At 44.1% G+C, this 20,489-nt stretch overlaps 1 protein-coding gene across 2 annotated transcripts in view; it reads left to right on the top strand.

Annotated features, from left to right (window-relative positions):
• The window catches only part of NRROS (negative regulator of reactive oxygen species), a 34,315-nt gene extending 14,947 nt beyond the window's left edge, over positions 1-19,368 (top strand). The window contains exons 2-3 of one of the 2 annotated variants that reach the window (XM_008567469.1): positions 5,209-5,329; positions 9,065-11,175. In XM_008567469.1, coding sequence (XP_008565691.1) covers positions 5,222-5,329; positions 9,065-11,035 — 2,079 coding nt within the window. In that variant the 5' untranslated portion in view covers positions 5,209-5,221 and the 3' untranslated portion in view covers positions 11,036-11,175. Of the gene's footprint in view, positions 1-5,208; positions 5,330-9,064; positions 11,176-19,307 lie in introns of those variants that run through there. The other variant, XR_550134.1, reaches the window with a different exon arrangement.
• Positions 19,369-20,489: the final 1,121 nt, after the last annotated feature.

The raw sequence follows: 20,489 nt of genomic DNA, 5'->3' as shown, positions 1-20,489 counted from the left end.
TGCCCTTTTTTACGCCCTGCATCTGGAGATTCCCTCCCCAGACCAATAAACAAACACTTGTTTCTAACACAAATACCTCTGATACTACCCACTTTCTCCCCAAGACCTTTCTTTAAAGCTTCTTTAGCTTATCTATTATTTTCAGGAGAAAATTCTCAATTACATGGTAATATATGGATAACACTTGCTAATATCTCCTGTAGCATGGAGGTTGTGGTCCCTTTGGGGGCACCCTGAATATTAAAAATTCAGCATCCTTTCCTAAAAACAGAACAAAAACAAAACTCAGGTCTGAGTTAACCTTAGTATTCCCAAACTTTTTGAATATGAGGAGGCCTTTCTATGGTCAAAAATACCAATAGATTGGCCCTTACCTAATGGTGTTGTGCTTTACTATCAGCTGATTAAGACATAATAACATAATAACAGAAATAATACATAATAACAGAAAACTATTCAAAATTAATAACCCTTAAAAAAGAAGTTATGTTTTATTAATACAGGAAAATCTACATATATTGGGGGGGGGAGTAGTATACATATATTTTTAAATGACAGAAAGCCTGACAAAAATAGGGATGATGCTGTACTTCTGAACCATTTTGATTTTTGTAGTGACAGGAAGGTAGATATTTCAGGACTTCAAGAAACAGAGAACATTTGAAAGATTTCACTCGCTCTTTATTCACTGTCCATTGCAAAAGTAAGTATCACCCACATGTCTCCTGCACTGAAGCCACTTCCTGGCCTGCATGTGGCTGTCTTTATCTGTCCAAGCAATCCTGAGCCCCAAACTGATGTGGTCGTGGGGATGGATATGGAAGTGTTGTCCCAGCTTGTAGCCAAGTCACTGCCAGTAGGATCAGGGACGCCCTTTCCAAAAAGGGTAAGTGTTCCCATCCCTCCCATTGTTTCACACAGCCCACGGGCCATCCAGTCAGCTCTTTTTTAACCCTACTTGGGTCAGTGAGCCAGGAGCTTCTCCCAATTATTTTGTGGAAATAGAAAAAGCAAGCAAGCATAATTTCTAACACAAAGGGGAATTTTGCAGCTAGTATACATTCTTCCTCACTGTTAGCAGTCTCTTGTTTCAGAATACAGTCTCAATTCATGTTGTTTTTACAAAATGAATCTGTTCTCACCACTTATTTATTATGACCATGTCTGGAGGGAGAAAAGCCAGACAAAAAGCCACGTTATTTTTCTGCCTAAAAAGGAACAGCAACTCTTTATAGACGATGGATAGATATGGGATTGAATCGCAGGTTTCCATGAGAACCACTTAGAATGCATCAGTTTTCTAAACGCACCAAACCTTGGCAAGACAAGAGCAACAGACAACTCGGAGTTCCCAGGGAAAACTCACCAACCTGCTACCCTCTTGGGAAGCTGCTGAGGCAGTTCCACTCTGTTCTTCCATTCTGGGCAAACTCAAGCTTAGACACTCTATTACAGCTGAGACACTGTTGAGTGGTCCTCACCCAAGTGAGGTTGGGTGTGGGGGGAGGGGAAGCAGTCTCGTGCACACAGGAGAGGGTCGATGGGATTTTCCAGAGAGATATGACATCCAACCTGTTTATCTTAGACTCTGCAGTGCCTTGGCTCTGTGGAAGCTTTCTGCAGCTACATACTCTAGGAAGAGTGTTTCTCGACCTGAATGGTTATTATTTTGAAAGCCTTTTCTTTCTTTTCAGAGTAATTACATACCTTTTTATTTATTACTGCTTCAAGGCCATTCTTACTTACATCATTGTAGCAGTCAAGGTCCAACCAGGAAACAGAAATCACCCAGATTATTTAAAACAGAGGAAATTTAATTCAGGAAATTGGTAACACGTGATGGAAAAGGCTGAGAAGCCAAACAGAAAATAGACGGTCAACACAGAGATTAGCAACCCGGGAAGCTGCAACCTGCCTTAAGAAGGGAGAAGATGAAAGGAGAAGGATATCTCTGTCCAAGGCAGAGAAGGAGGGAAAGACCCTTAATTCTCTCCTCTCAGAGATTAGCAACCCGGGAAGCTGCAACCTGCCTTAAGAAGGGAGAAGATGAAAGGAGAAGAATATCTCTGTCCAAGGCAGAGAAGGAGGGAAAGACCCTTAATTCTCTCCTCTTTCTTCCTCCTAACCTCCCAGCAGTGTCTCCCATTGACCAAATCAGCTTGAGGCCAGCTGACACCAGAGTTTGGGAAACAGAAGTCAGCCTCCTGCTATGACACAGCAGAGCCGGGAAAGGGGAAGGCACGGCTGTGAGGACAAACAGCTCTCAACCAGCATAGTCATCTGTTGCTGGGATTAGTATTGTTCTGGAATTTATTAATGTAGAATTTTTGATCCAACTTTCCTGCATACCTTTCACACCTTTACTTGGTATAGTGATATATTAAAATTAAAATTACACTCCTGAGTGTAAGTGACACTAGGCCTATCTAGCATTCCAATCTGAAGAGATACATTCTCCCTCAATAAATTGCACTCTTGCCCTGTATACATTTAGATGCACTATTTCAGTATTCAGGGCTGACTGTTTCAGAAAGATCCTTCCAGACAAATTATTTATTCTTTTTTTCCTGCTTTGTGTAGTTGGTGAATTACCTTGGAGATTACAAATAAAAATAGCAACTGCTAAACCAGCTCACTGGTATTTGGAATCCATAAATAATAATGTTATTAACTACCTTCATAGTTAATGAAGCAGTTTCATTATACTAATGAAGCATATTAATGTATATGAATAACATATTATTCATTAATATAACGAAGCACATATATTATACTGTTTGATTCTCATAAAATTCTGTGAATAGTTGTTATTATTCCCATTTTATAGAAGGATTATCTGAGTCTTGAAGACTTTATGTGAATTGCTCAAGGACAAACAACAAATAATGGAGCCAGAATTCAAACTCTGGACAGTCTGGTTCCAAATTCCATAACCTTCCCATGATATCCTTCTGCTTTGTGCCAGAAAGAGTTGCCTAGGAGGCACAGCAAGAGTTTTTCTGAGCTGGTTGACTGAGTTTAGGAGGAAGGAGGGATATGTTTTAAATCTGCAAATTTCTTGGTGACCCAGAAACTGAAATTACACTCCTGGGGATAAGTGACAACAGGCCTATCCAGCATTCCAGTCTGAAGAGGTACATTCTCCCTGAAGAAATTGCACTCTTGCCCTGTATACATCTAGATCCGGTATTTCAATATACAGGGCTGGCTCTTTTAAAAAGATCGGAGTCACAGCAGCATGTGCCACCCCGAGACTGACAGAGGGGGTGAGGGAGGGAGTTTGTCCACAGTTCCCATCTCCTTATCTCTCCTCAGTATAATTCAGGACACCCAGTAAAATTTGAATGTGCAATAAACAATGGTCCTGTATAAGTACGTATCTGACATTCAAATACTGTCTTGTAATTTGCTAAATCTGGCAACTTTATCTCAAGGTTTCGGGGGGTGAGGGGAGGATGTGAGCACAGAAGCCCATATGGCTTTGCATTTGCCATCTGTGCCCTGCGCAGGCCATGAGCTAATAATTCCTGTACAGGTGCAGAAACAGAAGGAGGGGCTGGAAGGGGATTCCCAGTGTCCGGCAAGTGCTGATGAATTCACAATTGGGGGTTCTCTCTCTGGTAAAGAGAGTCAGCCTGACCCACAGTGAAGGTTAAAGTTGACTTAGCTGGTTTCACTTAGCTTTTGTTAGACTGTTTTCAGTGGTGAGCATTTAAATCTTACCAGTAAGTTAAAATTAGCCTTTGAGATGCATAAACTTATTTGAAGAAAGGGAAAGAGGAAGGGGCTTAAGACAGCCTAGACATGTCAGGCAGCCAGCCGCAACGGAATAGGTGAGGAGATTCCTGTTGGCGCTAATGCTGCTGGCCCAGGAGAAGACTGAAGAGCAGACACTGTGGTCCTTCCCAGGTGACATGCAGGAGATGAAATGCTGGGGCCAGCCACTTGCCTCTGATTCCGAAGAGTGCAGAGCTGGGAAGGGTTGCCAGTAGGCTATAAAGTCTCCCTGCAGGAAGGTGGTCAATGTAACATCACCTACAGGGAGAGAACTTACCCTGGTTACTCACCTGAAGCTCAGGGAGGGAGACCTGGGCACTGCTCTCAGCCCTGCCAATAAGTTGATCTGAAACCTTGAATAGGCCATTATTTCTCTGGGCCTTTGTCTATTCCCCTGTAAACATGTGATGGTCAGGGATATCCCATTTCTCTTATGTTTCCTCTTAATACTAAAATTCTGTTGATATATGTATAATTTTAAGCCTTCTCATGACTGCTGTTCTGTTGTGCACTGAGCAAGCAAGAGGGCTGATGACCACACTTCATCAACAATCTTTATTATATCTGAAGATTGCTTTTTCATTTTCCCCTCTGTTTTTTCCCCATCCAGGCAAAATATAAATCCTTTTTTCAAAGGGCTGTATTCACATTGAGTTAACCAATAAGATTTACACTTTTCTAAAAGGCTCATGTCAGCAAGACAATTAGTAATTCTACAGGACCAGCGGCTACAATTAGTATTTCTTCTTTTCTTTTCTTCTTCTTTTTTTTTTTTTTTTAAGATGACTGGTAAGGGGATCTTAACCCTTGACTTGGTGTTGTCAGCACCCCACTCTTCCAAGTGAGCCAGGGGCCGGCCCTTACAATTAGTATTTCTTCTTTTCTTTTCTTCTTCTTTTTTTTTTTTTTTAAGAGGACTGGTAAGGGGATCTTAACCCTTGACTTGGTGTTGTCAGCACCACACTCTTCCAAGTGAGCCAGGGGCCGGCCCTTACAATTAGTATTTCAATCCCAGTTCACCCTACATTTGTTCATTCATTCAGCAAATGTTTATTAAGCTCATGTGATGTGTCAGGAAGGCTTGAGCAGAAGGGAGGAAAACTTCAGCAGAACTACAGAACATGGGCAGCTCCAGGTGACTTGAGACCTGGTTACTCGAGTCCTTTGCTTCTCTCTTCTGTGCTATGTGTTCAACCACCTGTCCCTCAAATGATAGAGGCAAAATGAAAATGAGTTCTTGTCATCAGTTTCAGGGAAAGGATGAAAGTGCAGGACAAGTTGAGGTATTTGAATACAATCTGTGAGTTTCCACCTCCATGTAGCTGTGGGCCTCTAAGACCAGACATAATTAGGAACTGGCTCCTTCTACCGAATACAAAGCAGCCCTCTGAGATGTCCTTCTCTTGCTTCTCCTCTCCCCCCTGCCCGCAGGGCTGCACTTGAGATGGAGTTGCTGCCCCTTTGGCTCTGCCTGGGTTTTCACTTCTTGACGGTGGAATGGAAGAGCAGAAGCGGAACAGCCACAGCAGCTTCCCACGGGGGCTGCAAGTTGGTGAGTTTTCCCTCAAACCGTGAACTGTCTGTCGATCCTGCCCTGCCAAGGTTTGGTCCATTTTGGAAAGCTGATGGATTGTCAGTCAAGAAGCGCAGAGAATGAATGAGTCCTAATCACTCTGTACCTGCCTAGCGCAATGCCATGTGCGAGCTGTTTTTTAACCAAAGGTTTTTAAGATGATGCCTGGGAAAGCTCAGGCAGCCCCCGCCCCAACTTTGTTATACCTGCTGAAGACAGGAGGCCCCAGAGACAGGCCTAGGTCAGTCGCCTGGAACAAGAAGACTTGTTAAAAATCTGGATGACTGAGCTCCACTAGTGGTGTCAGAATATCTGCATATAAGGCACATTAAAGTTGGAGAAGCCCTGCCTCGGAGTGTGTGTATGAGCCGACAGCAAACGCCTAAACAGCTGTATGAGAACACGCAGCCCCTGCTGCCCTGCAGAGCAACAATCTTGACTATGCTTAAGCTTAAGAAGTTCCAGAGAGTAGATACCTGAGCCTTTACACTTACCTTCTCCAGGGCTTTCAACCTATATGTGGAAACAGACTTGGGTTATAATTGAGCACGTTTCCAAAAGTTTTTTCCTTTTCCTGTAACTCAATGATATAAAAAGGCTGCTTAAATGTTTATACATTTAATGAACATTCCTTGAGCCCTATTATATATCAGGCACTGGGAAGACCAATTGGATATCAGGGCTAATACTTACTTTCAAGAATGTGTTCTTAAAACTGACTAATCTTAAAAACCCAGCTTTCCTGGTTCTTAACCACTTGTAGTAGCCTCTAACCAGTGTGCTAGAGTGTACTCCAGTATGGTGTAGGGGTTATGAGCCAGACTGAGGAGGTTTAAACCCCAGCCCCACCACTTATTAGCTGCTGACACTGGGGCCACTCTGTGCCATAGTTTACTCATCTGTAAAATATAGAGGGGATAATGCCAAACAATAATACGACAGCACTGAGTTGCTATGATGGTTAAATGAGTTAATATATATATAAAGCACTAAAGATAGTGCCTGGTGTGTAGTAAGTGCTATGTGTTTTATCTATTATCATAAATATTCTTATTAATCTCTGCTACATTTGACATCCACCATCCCTTTACAGAGGCCATAAAAGATTAACATCACAGTAGCTGTTCAGGGGTTACCAGGTACAGAGGAGAGAATAAAGTGTAAATTCTTTGACAGCCTTGCAGGGTTCAGGCTAGACTCCCTGCCTGCTCCTCTCTGGCCCAGTGGGCAGGAGTAGGGACTTGGCTTCCAGGGAGCTCAAAGAGTGGACTTCCTGTGGCTCTTCTGAATTGAGGACTGAGTTCAAGAGTCCAGGTACCCTCCATTGCCCTTCATTGTATTAGCCATTGACATTACAATAAAGTGAACATGGTGAGGTTTTCTGGGACTCTGATGGCCATGTAGTCCTTTGCAAGCCCTTCAGTGGGGCTGCAGGGAATTGCAGAAGTGTGACCCCCACAACTGCAGCAGTTGTGGTGCAATAGCATTTCACAGCATGAGGAAAACCCCTAACCACAACGTTCTCCAGAGAGTCCCCCCAGAGGGGGAGACCAACACTTACTTAAATAAAGAAATACACCTTGTTTCTGGGTGGGGAGATTCAACTTTGTAAAGATGTAAGTTCTCCCCCAAATTAATTTATAAATTATAATTCAATCCCAATCAAAATTCCAAAGACTTTTTTAAGGGGAGGAGAAATGTGGAAGAAACTTGAGAAATTAATTCTAATGCTCATATGGAAATTAGAAACAACTCCAATGCTCTACAATAGGGGATTAATTAATTAGATCATGCTAATAATTATAGCTAACATTTAGTAAGCATCATAAATGTGTTTGACATGAATAAGCACACTCAATCCTCCAAAATAAATAAATAAATAAAATAAAATAACCCATGAGAAAATTACAAGTATGATTTCCTTTTCACAGGTAGGGTAATGGAGGTCCCAGCTGTTTAGGTAATCAACCCGAGGCCACCCACTTGATAAAATGCCGAGCCAAGGAAGCCCCTCGTCTCCCCTCCTGGAATGAGAGGGGTCCCGTGGGCCTCAACCACACCCTCCTCCTTCCTTCCACCCTAAGTCCCTCCTCCTTCCCCTCTCCCACTCCCTCCCAAATGCTCTGCAACGACATCTTAGAATGTAAAATAATAATAATATTAATAAATAAATAAACGGAAAAAAAAAGCCAAGCCAAGATGAACCAACCCTGGAACTCCTGCTCTCAGCCACCGTGCTATTCATGCAATGAGCTGACACAGTTCCTAAAAAGAATGGGATCCAATTTACTTTTACTGCCAAGGCAATATGTCTATTATATATTATGGAAGGGAAAGGAAGTAGATTACTGAACAGTTTGTAGAGTAGGGTCTTATTTTTGTTTAAAAAAAAAAGGTAGGGCAATATTTTTAGAAAAGAGGCAGAAGGAGATGTAACAAAAGGTTAGTGGTGTTCCTCTGAGGGAGAGGCTGAGATTACTGAAGTTTTCTATATTTCAATACAGTATCGATTTTTAATTATTAGAAGGTTTTATTTTAATAACCAGATAAAGAACTTGAGGCTCCAAGAGGTTAATTCCTTGCATAGGGTCCAAAGCTAAGAAGTGACAGAGCTGAAATTCAGACTTGAATTTGTCTTCTCTCCAAACCTGTGTTCTTCCTTTCTCTGAGGATTATTCTCCCCTGTTCCAGTACTCCACTTGCCCTCTAGGATTGGGCCACAATTTTAGGCAATCACTGGTCTGTCTTCAATAAGACCAATCTGGAGAAAGGAATGCCATCACTTTTCTGTCTTATCACTTCAAACGTTTTTCCTGGACAACTAACTGACATCCTATGGCTGATTGTTTTTTGCCAATTTTGCAAAACATGGGGCTGAGTTAAAGTATCCTGGCTTGTGTGATTTCTGCAGTAGGATCTGGGTCACCCATCCCTCCTGCCACCTTACATGGCACAATTGTAGTAGGACAGCATTCAGGAAGAGCACTGAATTGGGGGCTCTTAGCCCTGGGCTGCAGTCCCTGCACTGCCTCTGGTTCCTCACATCTCCCCTCCAGACCCACTTCACTTCTCTGTATGGACAGGTTTTTAAGCTATAATATTTATCAGTCCAGAATGTAGGGGAGCCTCCCAGGCAAAATTTCTTTGGGTGAAATGAAGATGCCACAGCACTTCAGGTTGCTGGGCAGGTACCATGTCATAGTGGTACCCCTTACCATTTACCCAGTGCCCACTGCATGCCAGGCACTGTGCTAAGCTCTTCATGTGCAGCCACTGGTTTAATCTCATAGCAATCCTCTAAAGTAGGTACTATTTTTGTCTCCATTTTTCAGGGGAAATAAAAAATTTAGGCTAAATTATTTACCCAAGGTCACGCAGGTAAAGGTAGGGTTAAAATCCAGGTAGAGATCTGGTCCTCAATCCCTACAGTTAAAACCAAACTGTTTTAGTACAGTTGTCACTTCTTGGCACCTAATGAACAGTTGCTCAGATCTTCTCTAACACTCTGCTTTTTAAGTGAGGCCTGGAACTCAGCTCCTACCTGACTACTTAAGTGTGAAGGTAAAGAATATTTTCTTATCCTATACTAAAAATTATGATCTCTAGAACCATTCCAGCAGTTGCATGGGCAGTCCAACAAATGAACTAAGTTTGTGTGCATAAATCTCTGCCTCAAGGCCTCCCCACTGCTGACCAGTGTGATTTTGGACCTAGGTAGGTGGAGTTGCTGACTGTCAAGGGCAGAACCTCGCTTCAGTGCCCAGCATCCTCCCGCCCCACTCCCAGACGCTCATCCTGGATGCCAACCCTCTCAAGACCCTGTGGAATCACTCCCTCCAGCCTTACCCTCTCCTGGAGAGCCTCAGCCTACACAGCTGCCACCTGGAACGTGTTGGCCGTGGTGCCTTCAGGGAGCAAAACCACCTGCGCAGTCTGGCTCTGGCTGACAACTGCCTCTCAGAGAACTACAAAGAGACGGCAGCTGCTCTGCATACCCTGCAGGGCCTGCAAAGGCTGGACCTGTCAGGAAACTCCCTGACTGAAGACATGGCAACCCTCATGCTCCAGAACCTCTCCTCGCTGGAGTCTGTGTCCCTGGCAAGGAACACCATCATGAGACTTGATGACTCAGTCTTTGAGGGCCTGGGGCACCTCAGGGAACTGGATTTGCAGAGGAACTATATCTTTGAGATTGAGGGTGGTGCTTTTGATGGCTTGACTGAGCTGAGGCATCTCAATCTGGCCTATAACAACCTTCCCTGCATCGTGGACTTCAGCCTCACACAGCTGCGGCTGCTCAATGTCAGCTACAATGTCCTGGAGTGGTTCCTGGCATCTGAGGAACAGGCTGCCTTTGAGCTGGAGACTCTGGACTTGTCTCACAACCAGCTGCTGTTTTTCCCACTCCTGCCCCAGTGCAGCAAGCTGCACACCCTCCTGCTGCGGGACAACAACATGGGCTTCTACAGAGACTTGTACAACACCTCCTCACCGCAGGAGATGGTGGCCCAGTTCCTCCTTGTGGACGGCAATGTGACCAATGTCACCACCGTCAACCTCTGGGAAGAGTTTGCCTCCAGTGACCTCTCAGATCTCCGCTTTCTAGACATGAGCCAGAACCAGTTTCAGTACCTGCCTGATGGCTTCCTGAAGAAAATGCCCTCCCTCTCCCACCTGAACCTCAACCAGAATTGCCTGATGACGCTCCACATCCGGGAGCACGACCCCCCTGGGGCGCTCACTGAACTGGACCTGAGCCACAACCAGCTGTCACAGCTGCACTTGGCTCCAGGGCTCACGGGCTGCCTCAGGAGTCTCCGCTTGTTCAACCTGAGCTCCAACCAGCTACTAGGTGTCCCCACTGGCCTTTTTGCTAGTGCCAGTAACATCACTACAATTGACATGAGCCACAATCAGATCTCTCTTTGTCCCCGGCCAGTTCCCTTAGACCCAGTGGGCCCCCCCAGCTGTGTGGATTTCAGGAATATGGCATCTTTGAGGAGCCTCTCTTTGGAGGGCTGTGGGCTGGGGGCATTACAAGACTGCCCATTCCAGGGGACCTCCCTCACTCACTTAGACCTGTCCAGCAACTGGGGGATTCTGAACGGGAGCATCACCCCACTGCGGGATATTGCCCCCATGTTACAGGTCCTGTCTCTCAAGAACGTGGGCCTCAGTTCCAGCTTCACTGAGTTGGATTTCTCTGGGTTTAGGAATCTGAGGGACTTGGATCTGTCGGGAAATTGCTTGACCAGCTTCCCAAGGTTTGGGGGCAGCCTGGCCCTGCAGACCCTGGATCTCCGCAGAAACTTGCTCACAGCCCTTCCCCAGAGGGTTGTGTCTGAGCAGCTCTTGAGAAATCTGCAGACCATCTACCTCAGTCAGAATCCATATGACTGCTGTGGGGTGGAGGGCTGGGGGGCCCTGCAGCGCCTGCAGACGGTCGCTGACTTGGCCATGGTCACTTGCAACCTCTCCTCCAAGGTCATCCGTGTGATGGAGCTGCCTGGGGGCGTGGCCCAGGACTGTAAGTGGGAGCGGGTGGACATGGGCCTGCTCTACCTCGTGCTCATTCTCCCCAGCTGCCTCACCCTGCTGGTGGCCTGCACCATCATCTTCCTCACTTTTAAGAAGCCTCTACTCCAGGTAATCAAGAGCCGCTGCCACTGGTCCTCCATATACTGACCTGGCTACATGCCATGGTTAGAAATTTGGTCTGTGCATATAAGGACACTTTCTCAGCTAGATTTCAGGATCTGATTCAGAGGCCATGTCTGATTAATTGAGGTTTAAATTAAAATTTAAGGGGCCGGCCTGTGGCTCACTCAGGAGAGTGTGGTGCTGATAACTCCAGGTCAAGGGTTAAGATCCCTTTTCCGGTCATCTTTAAAAAAAAAAAAAAATTTAAATTTAAAAGGTTTCCACCCCTTAGTCCTAAGTTCTTCCTCCATCCTTATGATACATCTTCGGCATCATGGTAAAATATTTATTAAATGACATTCTATGAAATAAAAAACATGTCTCATAAATATTTTTTTAGCCAAATATGACTCATTGTTTTCTTTTCCTATTGTTCTTTTGTGGTTTCACTTAGATTATTTTTCAGTGTCCTTCCCTTGGTGAACGAGTGGCAGTTCAGTGCCATCCTACACCAAAAACAACCCTAGGAGCACATCCTAAGGGTGGTAAGAGTCAGTCCCCTGGGGATTCACCAAACACAAGAATTTCAAAGCACGGCTGGAGGTTCTGCCAGGAGATGAGGACTCGCCTCCGGTGTTGGTTGGCTTGTGTTGTCACTGCCGTCGGATGGGCTTGGGGCAGGTTCCTTTCCAGGTGCCCTGGATTCATACCTGCAGCCTCTGGTAGACAGGCATGACTCTTCCGTAGAGAAGCTAAGAGAACAATAACTGGACCCTGAGTTTATTCACTCAGTAAACGAAACACCTTGTTCTGAGGGAAAGTTAAGAGAAACACAGAAAGGAGTGAATTCTGCCAACTTGTGGACCACCCTTATTCTTCACAAAAAAAATCACGAACAACTTCTTAGCAGATGTTCTGTACTCACTAGATTCCCAGTTTCCTTTCTCCCCCTGTTCCTTCAATGAATGGTGAACAACTCTGTGCTCCTGTCTGGGGGAAAAGATAATACAGACACAGTTCCTGCCCTTTTGATAATTTAGAATTTCCATAGTCATTGAACTTTTTATCCCCACTGATTACATCATAAAGTGATTACATGCAGTGGGGGAGGGGGGAAGGAGAGAGGAAAGAAACCCCAAATGATTGCTATTACCATGCAGATTCAATGTCATCGGAAATGTTTAGGCAAAAGAAAGATAAAAATCAGTGGTCTTGCTTTGACAAAACAGAAACTTCCCTTGGTTGCTCTACAGGGGTATAAAGAAGGCTCCACACTGAATAGCATTAGAGGCAGCCCCATTAGATTTTGCCCTTATTGTAACCCCACCTTTCCTGTCAACATGTTTCTCTCCATCCTGCACTGCCCAGCCTTGGATGTCCCTCAGTTTGCCTTGAAGCCTCTATCCAGTCCTTCTGGGAAAGCCCCAGTCAATGCCTGTAAGATCAGACTCTCCTGGTTTCCTCCCCCATCAACAGAAACCCTTTCCCTGGAGTCTTGCTGTTTCCTGAAATGAAAACCAGCTAATTAGACAAATGACTCTATCTGTGGCTGGCACATTTATGGCTTCTCATGAGTTAATGTGTATCAGTCAGTGCTCTTGGTTTCTTGCAACTGAAAATGATTCTGTCTGATTTAAGCAGCATGGGAATTTAGTAAAAGGATTTGGGAAGCTCTAGACTCTCTGGGAAGCCTGAGGAACAGGCTTGGAAAATGGACAGGAACAGGGGATGCTAGGCAGCAGTTGGGGCCACAGCCCAAACCATGCCCTAGGCAACAACTGTGAGTACATGACAGCAGCCACCCCTTAATAGTGTACTCCATGGTTTGCCCCTGCCATAGGATCGCTGTCACCGTAGTTATCTACTGCCGAAATCAACGCTGCTGTCTGTGTCACTGGCTCTTGATGTGCAGTCTGAAGCAAGTGCACAGTTGGTGGACCTTATGTCATGAGCCCCCTGCCCTGGCTACACGTAGGGGTAGGACAGCAATGTTGTGCCTTTTGGTGACATGTCTATGGTAGAAGATGGGCTCTGCTTCTCCAAATACTCTTAAGGGGCAGAGTTCTCAAAACATGGGAAGGGAAGTGCGATGCTGAATAGACAAAAAGAATGAAAAATAAGTGCCATATCCTTTTAGGCAGCATGTACATTTTTTTTTTTTTTTAAGTTGACCGGTAAGGGGATCTTAACCCTTGACTTGGTGTTGTCAGCACCACGCTCAGCCAGTGAGCGAACCGGCCATCCCTATGTGGGATCCGAACCCGGGGCCTTGGTGTTATTAGCACCGCACTCTACCGAGTGAGCCACGGGCCGGCCCGGCAGCATGTACATTTTAGCAGAGGATTTCTGGAAGCAAATTCTTGCATAAAGGAATGACTCAGATGATGGAAACTTCAGACAGAACCTCTGGCCAGCAGGAGAGGTAGACTGGAGAGGCCTTTTTGAAACCCCTCAGGTCACAATGTGCAGCTGACCACTCACTCTTCCTGTTCTTAGGGACCAGCCTGGCAGAATGGCACACTGAGAAGTTCGGATAGAGCTCAGAAGGCTGTGGGCTTTCCTTACTAGTTCATTGCATTGTTAGTGTCCAAAGGCTAATTCTTAAGTGTCTTTCGGTATGGTGAGGAGAATGGATAGGGCAGGTGTATTTCTGCTTTCAGTCCTGGGCTGTGGTTTTTCCAGCAAATTCTGTACCTTTGCCATGCTTTGCCCACCCCTATGTCCACCTGCAGGAGACAGACAGTACGCTCTAATGTTCACTCATAGGATACTGGAGAGGGAAGGACCCACAGAGCCTGTTACCAGAGTTCCCCAGTGGGATCAGAATGGTTGTCTGCCTAAGACCTTCCATCCAGCTAGACTGAGCACCAAGTCGTTCTCCCTCAGTGAGTGGGAAGTGGGGGGCCACCCCTGGTTGCCACATGCCAGAATGTTTAGACAGGAGAATACTCAGAATTCAAGATAAATAATGTCAGAGAGTCGTCTGCTAACATGCGTGACAGTATTTCAGATTTTGAAAATCTGGTCATAAAAGAAAAGTTTGAGGTTTTTATAGAGGCACAATATAAGTTAGGGTCAACTGATTTTTTTAAGGATCCCAGCTGCAAAGAATTATATAAATATAATACTCGGTTCATATCACTGGTCATCGATCAACATTGATCCATGCACAGTCCACTTTTATTCATTTAAAGTGAAAGATAACTTTCATTTGCCCCTCCAGAATCATTCTCCACCCTTCTCCACCCTGCCCAGGAGGCTGACCTCAGTGGGCTCCCTTTCCCTCTCACTTCCAGTTGTACTTGGTGAAGGAGGAGCCTTGGCAGATTAGAGAAAAGGAGGAAAGTGAGTCGGGGTATTTGTTCTCCTGACTCCTCCCTATGGATTTGTCTCCAGCTGGCTGCATCTATCAACCAAAGGTCACATTTCTCTCAAGGTGGCCCTTTGTACACAGATCTATGTCTTGGGGTTCTAAGAACCACTCACTCCACTGGTCCCTCCCCTCTGGGCCAAGGGACTGGTAACAGCTCTGTCTCACCAGCCCTGTGTAATTGCATTATTCTTAGTGGTTTGCCTTTTCCTCCTCTCCCCTTGGTAAATAGTCCCTTTATAAATCCTCCTCGAGTTAACATTGTTTGAATGTGGCATCTGGTTTCTGCTGGGACTCTGAGTGAGGCAGCTGGTTATTTATTTAGTAATACCAAGTCAGAGAAATCCCATCACTTGCATCGGGCAGCCACAGAATGCTGAGAATGCAGCCAGAGCTGGGAAAGCCAGCCCCGCAAAGGTGGTGTCCCTCTGATTCATTGTGGGAGGCCATGAGGAAGAAGGTGGACGTGAAGAAGGTAGACATCTCATCGTATTACACATATACTTACATTTTACTCAAATTAGGGTGGGAGAAGTTTCCAGCCTTGGAGACCTTCTTGAAAAGTGTGTGGGTGTGAATGATGGCCAAAGGAAACAGACGATGGAGCTAGGAAAAAAGTGTCATAAAAAAATATTCCTCACTAACTACTCGTCTTCTTGTGCTTCATCCGCATCAGCAATTACCAAGCACTTATTTTGTGCTAAGTGCTTTATACAAATAATTTTACGTAATCTTGGGGAAAACCCTTGGCTATGATTAAGTTAAGATTTTGCTCAAGGTCATAGGTAACTGCGGTAAAGACATTAGGACTATGCTAAAGAAAAGAAAGCAGCTTCAGGGCCGGCCCATGGCTCACTCGGGAGAGTGCGGTGCTGATAACACCAAGGCCCCGGGTTCAGATCCCATATAGGGATGGCCGGTTTGCTCACTGGCTGAGCGTGGTGCTGACAACACCAAGTCAAGGGTTAAGATCCCCTTACTGGTCATCTTTTTTTAAAAAAAAAAAAAAGAAAGCAGCTTTAGGGCCGGCCCATGGCTCACTCGGGAGAGTGCGGTGCTGATAACACCAAGGCCCCGGGTTCAGATCCCATATAGGGATGGCCGGTTTGCTCACTGGCTGAGCGTGGTGCTGACAACACCAAGTCAAGGGTTAAGATCCCCTTACTGGTCATCTTTTTTAAAAAAAAAAAAAAAGAAAGCAGCTTCAGCACCTTGACCTCTTTATCAAGTCTATCAAACTCTTATCACATACGCAGTTAGTGGTTGCTGAACAGCACATGTTTGCGGATGAAATGGCAAATGTGGAGAAGGTTCATATGGGTGTAGATGAGGAAGTCCAGAGTGGTTGACCATCGCCCACTTCAACTGAGACTCTTGAGAAGGCAGCAGCACAATTTGGTGGTAGCTTGGAAGTACCTCACTCAACTCCCTCTTCCTTCAGCCATGCAACACCTTCCTGCTGAACAATCAGGGCAAAAGGCTGATGTAAGAGGACTTTAGTTTTCACCCTGATTTTAATGATTCATTGTGGGTGTGGAGACTGAATTGGGAAACCATCTCACCTGGGAGGAGACTGTTCCTGGGACAATCACCTGGCCCAAGTTTTTCAAATGCAGAGGCCACCTTTTGTAGATGCAATTTCTGAGGGAAGAAATATTAGGAAAAATACCAATAGACATTGTACTCACACAGAGACTTAGGAGTTGTTATAACACTGACCCTTCACCTCAGGTCCTCTGAGAGCTCAGGCAGTTCTTGGTTTTAGCATTACCATGGATGGCAGAGGAGGGCCAGCTAAATCCCAGGGGAGACTTGTAGGGGAGGATCGCAATGCACATGCCTCAGCACCCCAGCTGGAGTCTCTCTTGAGTTATACTTCACAGGACTTTTTAAAAAACTGTCTTCTTGGTGGCACTACTCAGCTCTCCCTACTACACTGGCTTCCTCAGCCTCTGCAAGGAACTCAGGTCGGGGACAACAGGATTAAGAAAACCAGTTGGAGCCCCCGTGTTCCCAGAGGGCTTGATGCCAAGGAGTAACAGGCTCAGCACTGCCTCTGGAACTCAGGCCCCAGACATAGCCCCATGGCCTCTACCAGATAGCTTTGCAGGTGATCCAAGCAGTCCCCTTATCCATACGTAGTGACTGGGTGGGCTTGCAGGTGTGGCAGCTGCCTCTCTCTGGGCTGAGCACAACCTGACCCTTCTGGCCCCTGTAAATACAGGATCAATGAAGAAATAAAACTCTCCTAAGAAGTGAAAATAAATAAATAAGTAAAAACTGTCTTTAGTGTCTTGGTCCATTTTCTGCTGCTATAACATTATATCACAGACTGGGTGATTTATAAAGAAAAGAAGATTATTTGGCTGTTGGTTCTGGGGGCTGGGAAGTCCGAGGGCACAGTGCCAGCATCTGCTCAGCATCTGGTGAGGGTCTTCTTGTTGCACCATCCCAGGTGGCAAGCAGACAGGCAAGCGAGCCCAGGAGACAGAGAGAGAAAGGCAGCCAGACTTACCCTTTTTTATCAGAAGTCCACTCCCATGATAACTAACCCATTTCTGTAATAACAGCATTAATGCATTGATGAGGACAGAGCCCTCATGACCTAATCACCTCTTAAAGGTGCTACTTCTTAATATTGTCACAATGGCAATTAAATTGCAACATGAGTTTTGAAGGGGACATTCAAACCATAGTATTTAATGATTGCTCCCAAGAACCACTTGTGTCTTTTACTCATCCTAGGCACAGCTTTTGTTTTAATCATCTCATCTTCATGCCAATGCAATGACTATCCTCAGCAGCTTTTTGGCTATTCTTGGTCCTGTGGCCATTTTTTATGCACTCGGCTCTGCACTCCCACCACCTCCAGATCCTTTAATATGTGACATATAAAAACTAGATTCCAAACTCCTGTCATATTTAAAACTCTTATCCCTGGACACATTGAGTTTGTAATCAATACTCCCTCCTTTTGCTTATTTCAAGGGTGTTCAGCTAATTAAGGGCAATACAGCAAAGCATTTTACATGTAAGAGCATACATAGCAATTCTGACACCCAGTCAGTTTGTGTCAATGATTAAACCTTAGGACACAATAGTGTCTCTCATGTTGCTGAGACTGAGAGAAGAAGCTTCCTGCCTAATCTCAAAATCTCAAGAGATATTATCAGATTACAGTTTGAAAACAGTCCTTCCTACAGATCTCCAAAAACCATTTTCTAAGAGGAGGGCATGGGAAAGCTACATGGCCAAACCAAATTTCAATGAGGATAAAGTTGGCTTGAATCCTGGAGGGGCCTGAACAGTGCAACCCCAATAGGGCCTTGGAGGCTCGGAGGGGGAAGTGGAGCCAGCAGGGGAGGGCACGGAGAGCAAAGAGGAGGGTGAGAGGGTCATGCTTTCTGGAGGGTGGGTGTGTTTCTCTCTTTTCTGGCTACTGTTTTTGATGTGGTGAGCACATCTCTTCATCTCAATGCCCTGGAGAGGAAGCCCAGTGCTTCCTGTTGTCTTACCAATGCTGCAAAATGCAAGTGAGAATTTTTTTTAAAAAGAAAAAAAAAAAAAAAAAAGGGAAGCTCTCCTGGCTAGGTTAGGGATGGCAGCTTCCAGGAGGAAATTAAGCTCACATTTTCCTGGAGATGTAGAGGAAGAGGCACATCCCAGTTATTAGTTGCTTCTCAAATCAATCAGGATCCAGAAAATAACCTCTCTATAAAAAGGATAGTTGGAACGGCCAGCCCGTGGCTCACTTGGGAGGGTGCGGCACTGATAACACCAAGGCCACGGGTTTGGATCCCTATATAGGGATGGCCGGTTCGCTCACTTGGGAGAGCGTGGTGCTGACAACACCAAGTCAAGGGTTAAGATCCCCTTACCGTTCATCTTTTTTTTTTTTTTTTTAAGGGTAATTTGAAAAACAACAAAATAGACAACAAAGTGGAAGATCTTAAAAGGAAGAATAAGGAGATATGTATAGGTATCTCCTTAAGTCTCTTCTGCCAAGGAAATGTATATATCTTCTACTTAATGCCCTTAAAATCCTTTCGTTCTGTGAGACTCTACCCCAAAGTTTTGCAGTGTTGGAAAGAATCATTTTGGTATCAGATTCTGTTTTATTGTTTTGCTGCTATGAACATCTTAGCTATCTGTGAGATACTTCATGAGATTTAGTGGAAATAACATCCTGGTCCCTGAGGTCGAGTACACAGATGCTGCTGATAGGCCACTGTGTATTTACATACTTATTTATTTACATAACTGTAATCAATATAAATAAATTTATTTTTCTTACTATCACCATACAGCTTACCACTTAACAATATAGCCTATCCTGGGTTTGCTTTTTACTGACAAACTTTTTTCTTTTATTCTTCAAGAGGCCAATTTTATCCTTATTAAAATTTTGTTTGGCCGTGTCCTCCTCTTAGGTAACAACTTTGGGAGCTATGTGGGAAGGACTGTTTTCAAACTGTCATCTGCTAATGCCACTGCTCCTAGAATTTTGCGATTGTGAAAGAAATCTCTCCTCTTAAACTTTCAAGCCAGCCCTGAGTCTCTTGAACTAGAATTCTTGCACAATATTTCTTCCCCTATTGCCTTTGTTTCACTTCATAGAACATTCTGCCTCCGAAAGAGAGACAACAACAACAAAAATTCCACTATGAACATAAGGATCGATTAGAAAAGGGAACTCCCTCTTGTTTACTAATTTTTCAAAAATGTCATGATTCCTCCTTGAAATACGAGTAGATTTTGCATCCCCAGCCTTACTCTTACAATTTTCCTGACAGGCAACTATTGATGCCTGATAGGTGAGGACAGAAGCGAAGAGGCTTATTATTATTATTATTATTATTATTATTATTATTATTATTATTATTATTATTATTACATTCAGCTTTCTTTCTAAAGATAATGTTTTCCTACTTTGCTCTTCTTTTCCAGACATTTCAACCATATTTTCCTTATTTTCTGGACCAATTTTTATGAAAGATTGTCAAATATTCTGCAATATGTATCCGATCTCAGAGAAACGACCTTACATATGTGTCCGGAAACAACTTGAAGTGAAGAAGGTCTACAAAGGGAGCTGCTGACCATATCAGCTGGCTCTCCTCGCAGCAGGGAGCATTGTAACATAGATTCCATTAAGTTTTCTTTTCCTTTTCTCTGTTGAAAAAGAAAGTGTCATTAATTGCCAAAATGGCTACAAATTCTACTAATCAGAAATTACACTAATCAGAATAAATACAATGCAAATGTTCATTAAGAAAGGGAAGACAATACAAATACAACCCAGGAATTGAAAACAAATGATTGTGCTATAAAAACAGATTTAACATTATGTGGATTGGGGTGGAAATGAAAATACAGTGCATCACATGAGGCATGACAAATTGCTGAGCAAAATAAGTCTATTCAGTTGCTCTAGAGAATGAAACTGTTTGATGGATCTACAGAAACTAATTGCTGAATATAAGGCAAAGGGACATAGACCTTTACCTAATTTTCAGTTTCCAGTGAATTTTAATGCCATTTGGATATGTGCAGGAGGATAGATGAATCAAGAAATTACCCATCCAAAAAAGGGGGTCCAAATGTGGAAAAAAATGAGATATCATCATTTTTTAAATATTAAAGATATAAAAGCATAACAGAATGGTAGAAAGTCAAAATATTCAAAAGTGTGAATAAGTTCACTAGGGATATTGTCAATAGAACATATTATGAAATAGGAAAAAAGAGTTAAAAGAGGAAGAAAGTACAAATATTTGGGTTTATAAAGACTTTGCATTTAGAAATGAAAGAACTGTTTGCATAAAGGATGTGTTCACAAACACGATCGTGGCATTTATGAAGTAAGTGACTGAAGTATAATCCTGTGTGTGAAAGGAATGGAAAGTACAAAGTTTTTTAACTGTGCTTTATTTATTTTTGATCGCTGGAACTTTTACTGAGGTTCCCATGGGGGGCACAGTTCTGCACCTATTCAACTTGCTATGGATGCTTTGGGACTGTCACACCCCTTCCTCCAACCCTGCCCCAGCACCCAGGATGTGGAACATCCTTGTACATACTTTTGAACCCAGGAGGTAGAAATCATTTTTCATACTTTTAAAGTTTATT

The sequence above is a fragment of the Galeopterus variegatus genome, unplaced genomic scaffold (genome assembly GCF_000696425.1).
Source record: "Galeopterus variegatus unplaced genomic scaffold, G_variegatus-3.0.2 Scaffold322, whole genome shotgun sequence".
Classification (NCBI taxonomy): Eukaryota; Metazoa; Chordata; class Mammalia; order Dermoptera; family Cynocephalidae; genus Galeopterus; species Galeopterus variegatus.
This window is presented reverse-complemented; position numbering and strand designations above follow the sequence as displayed.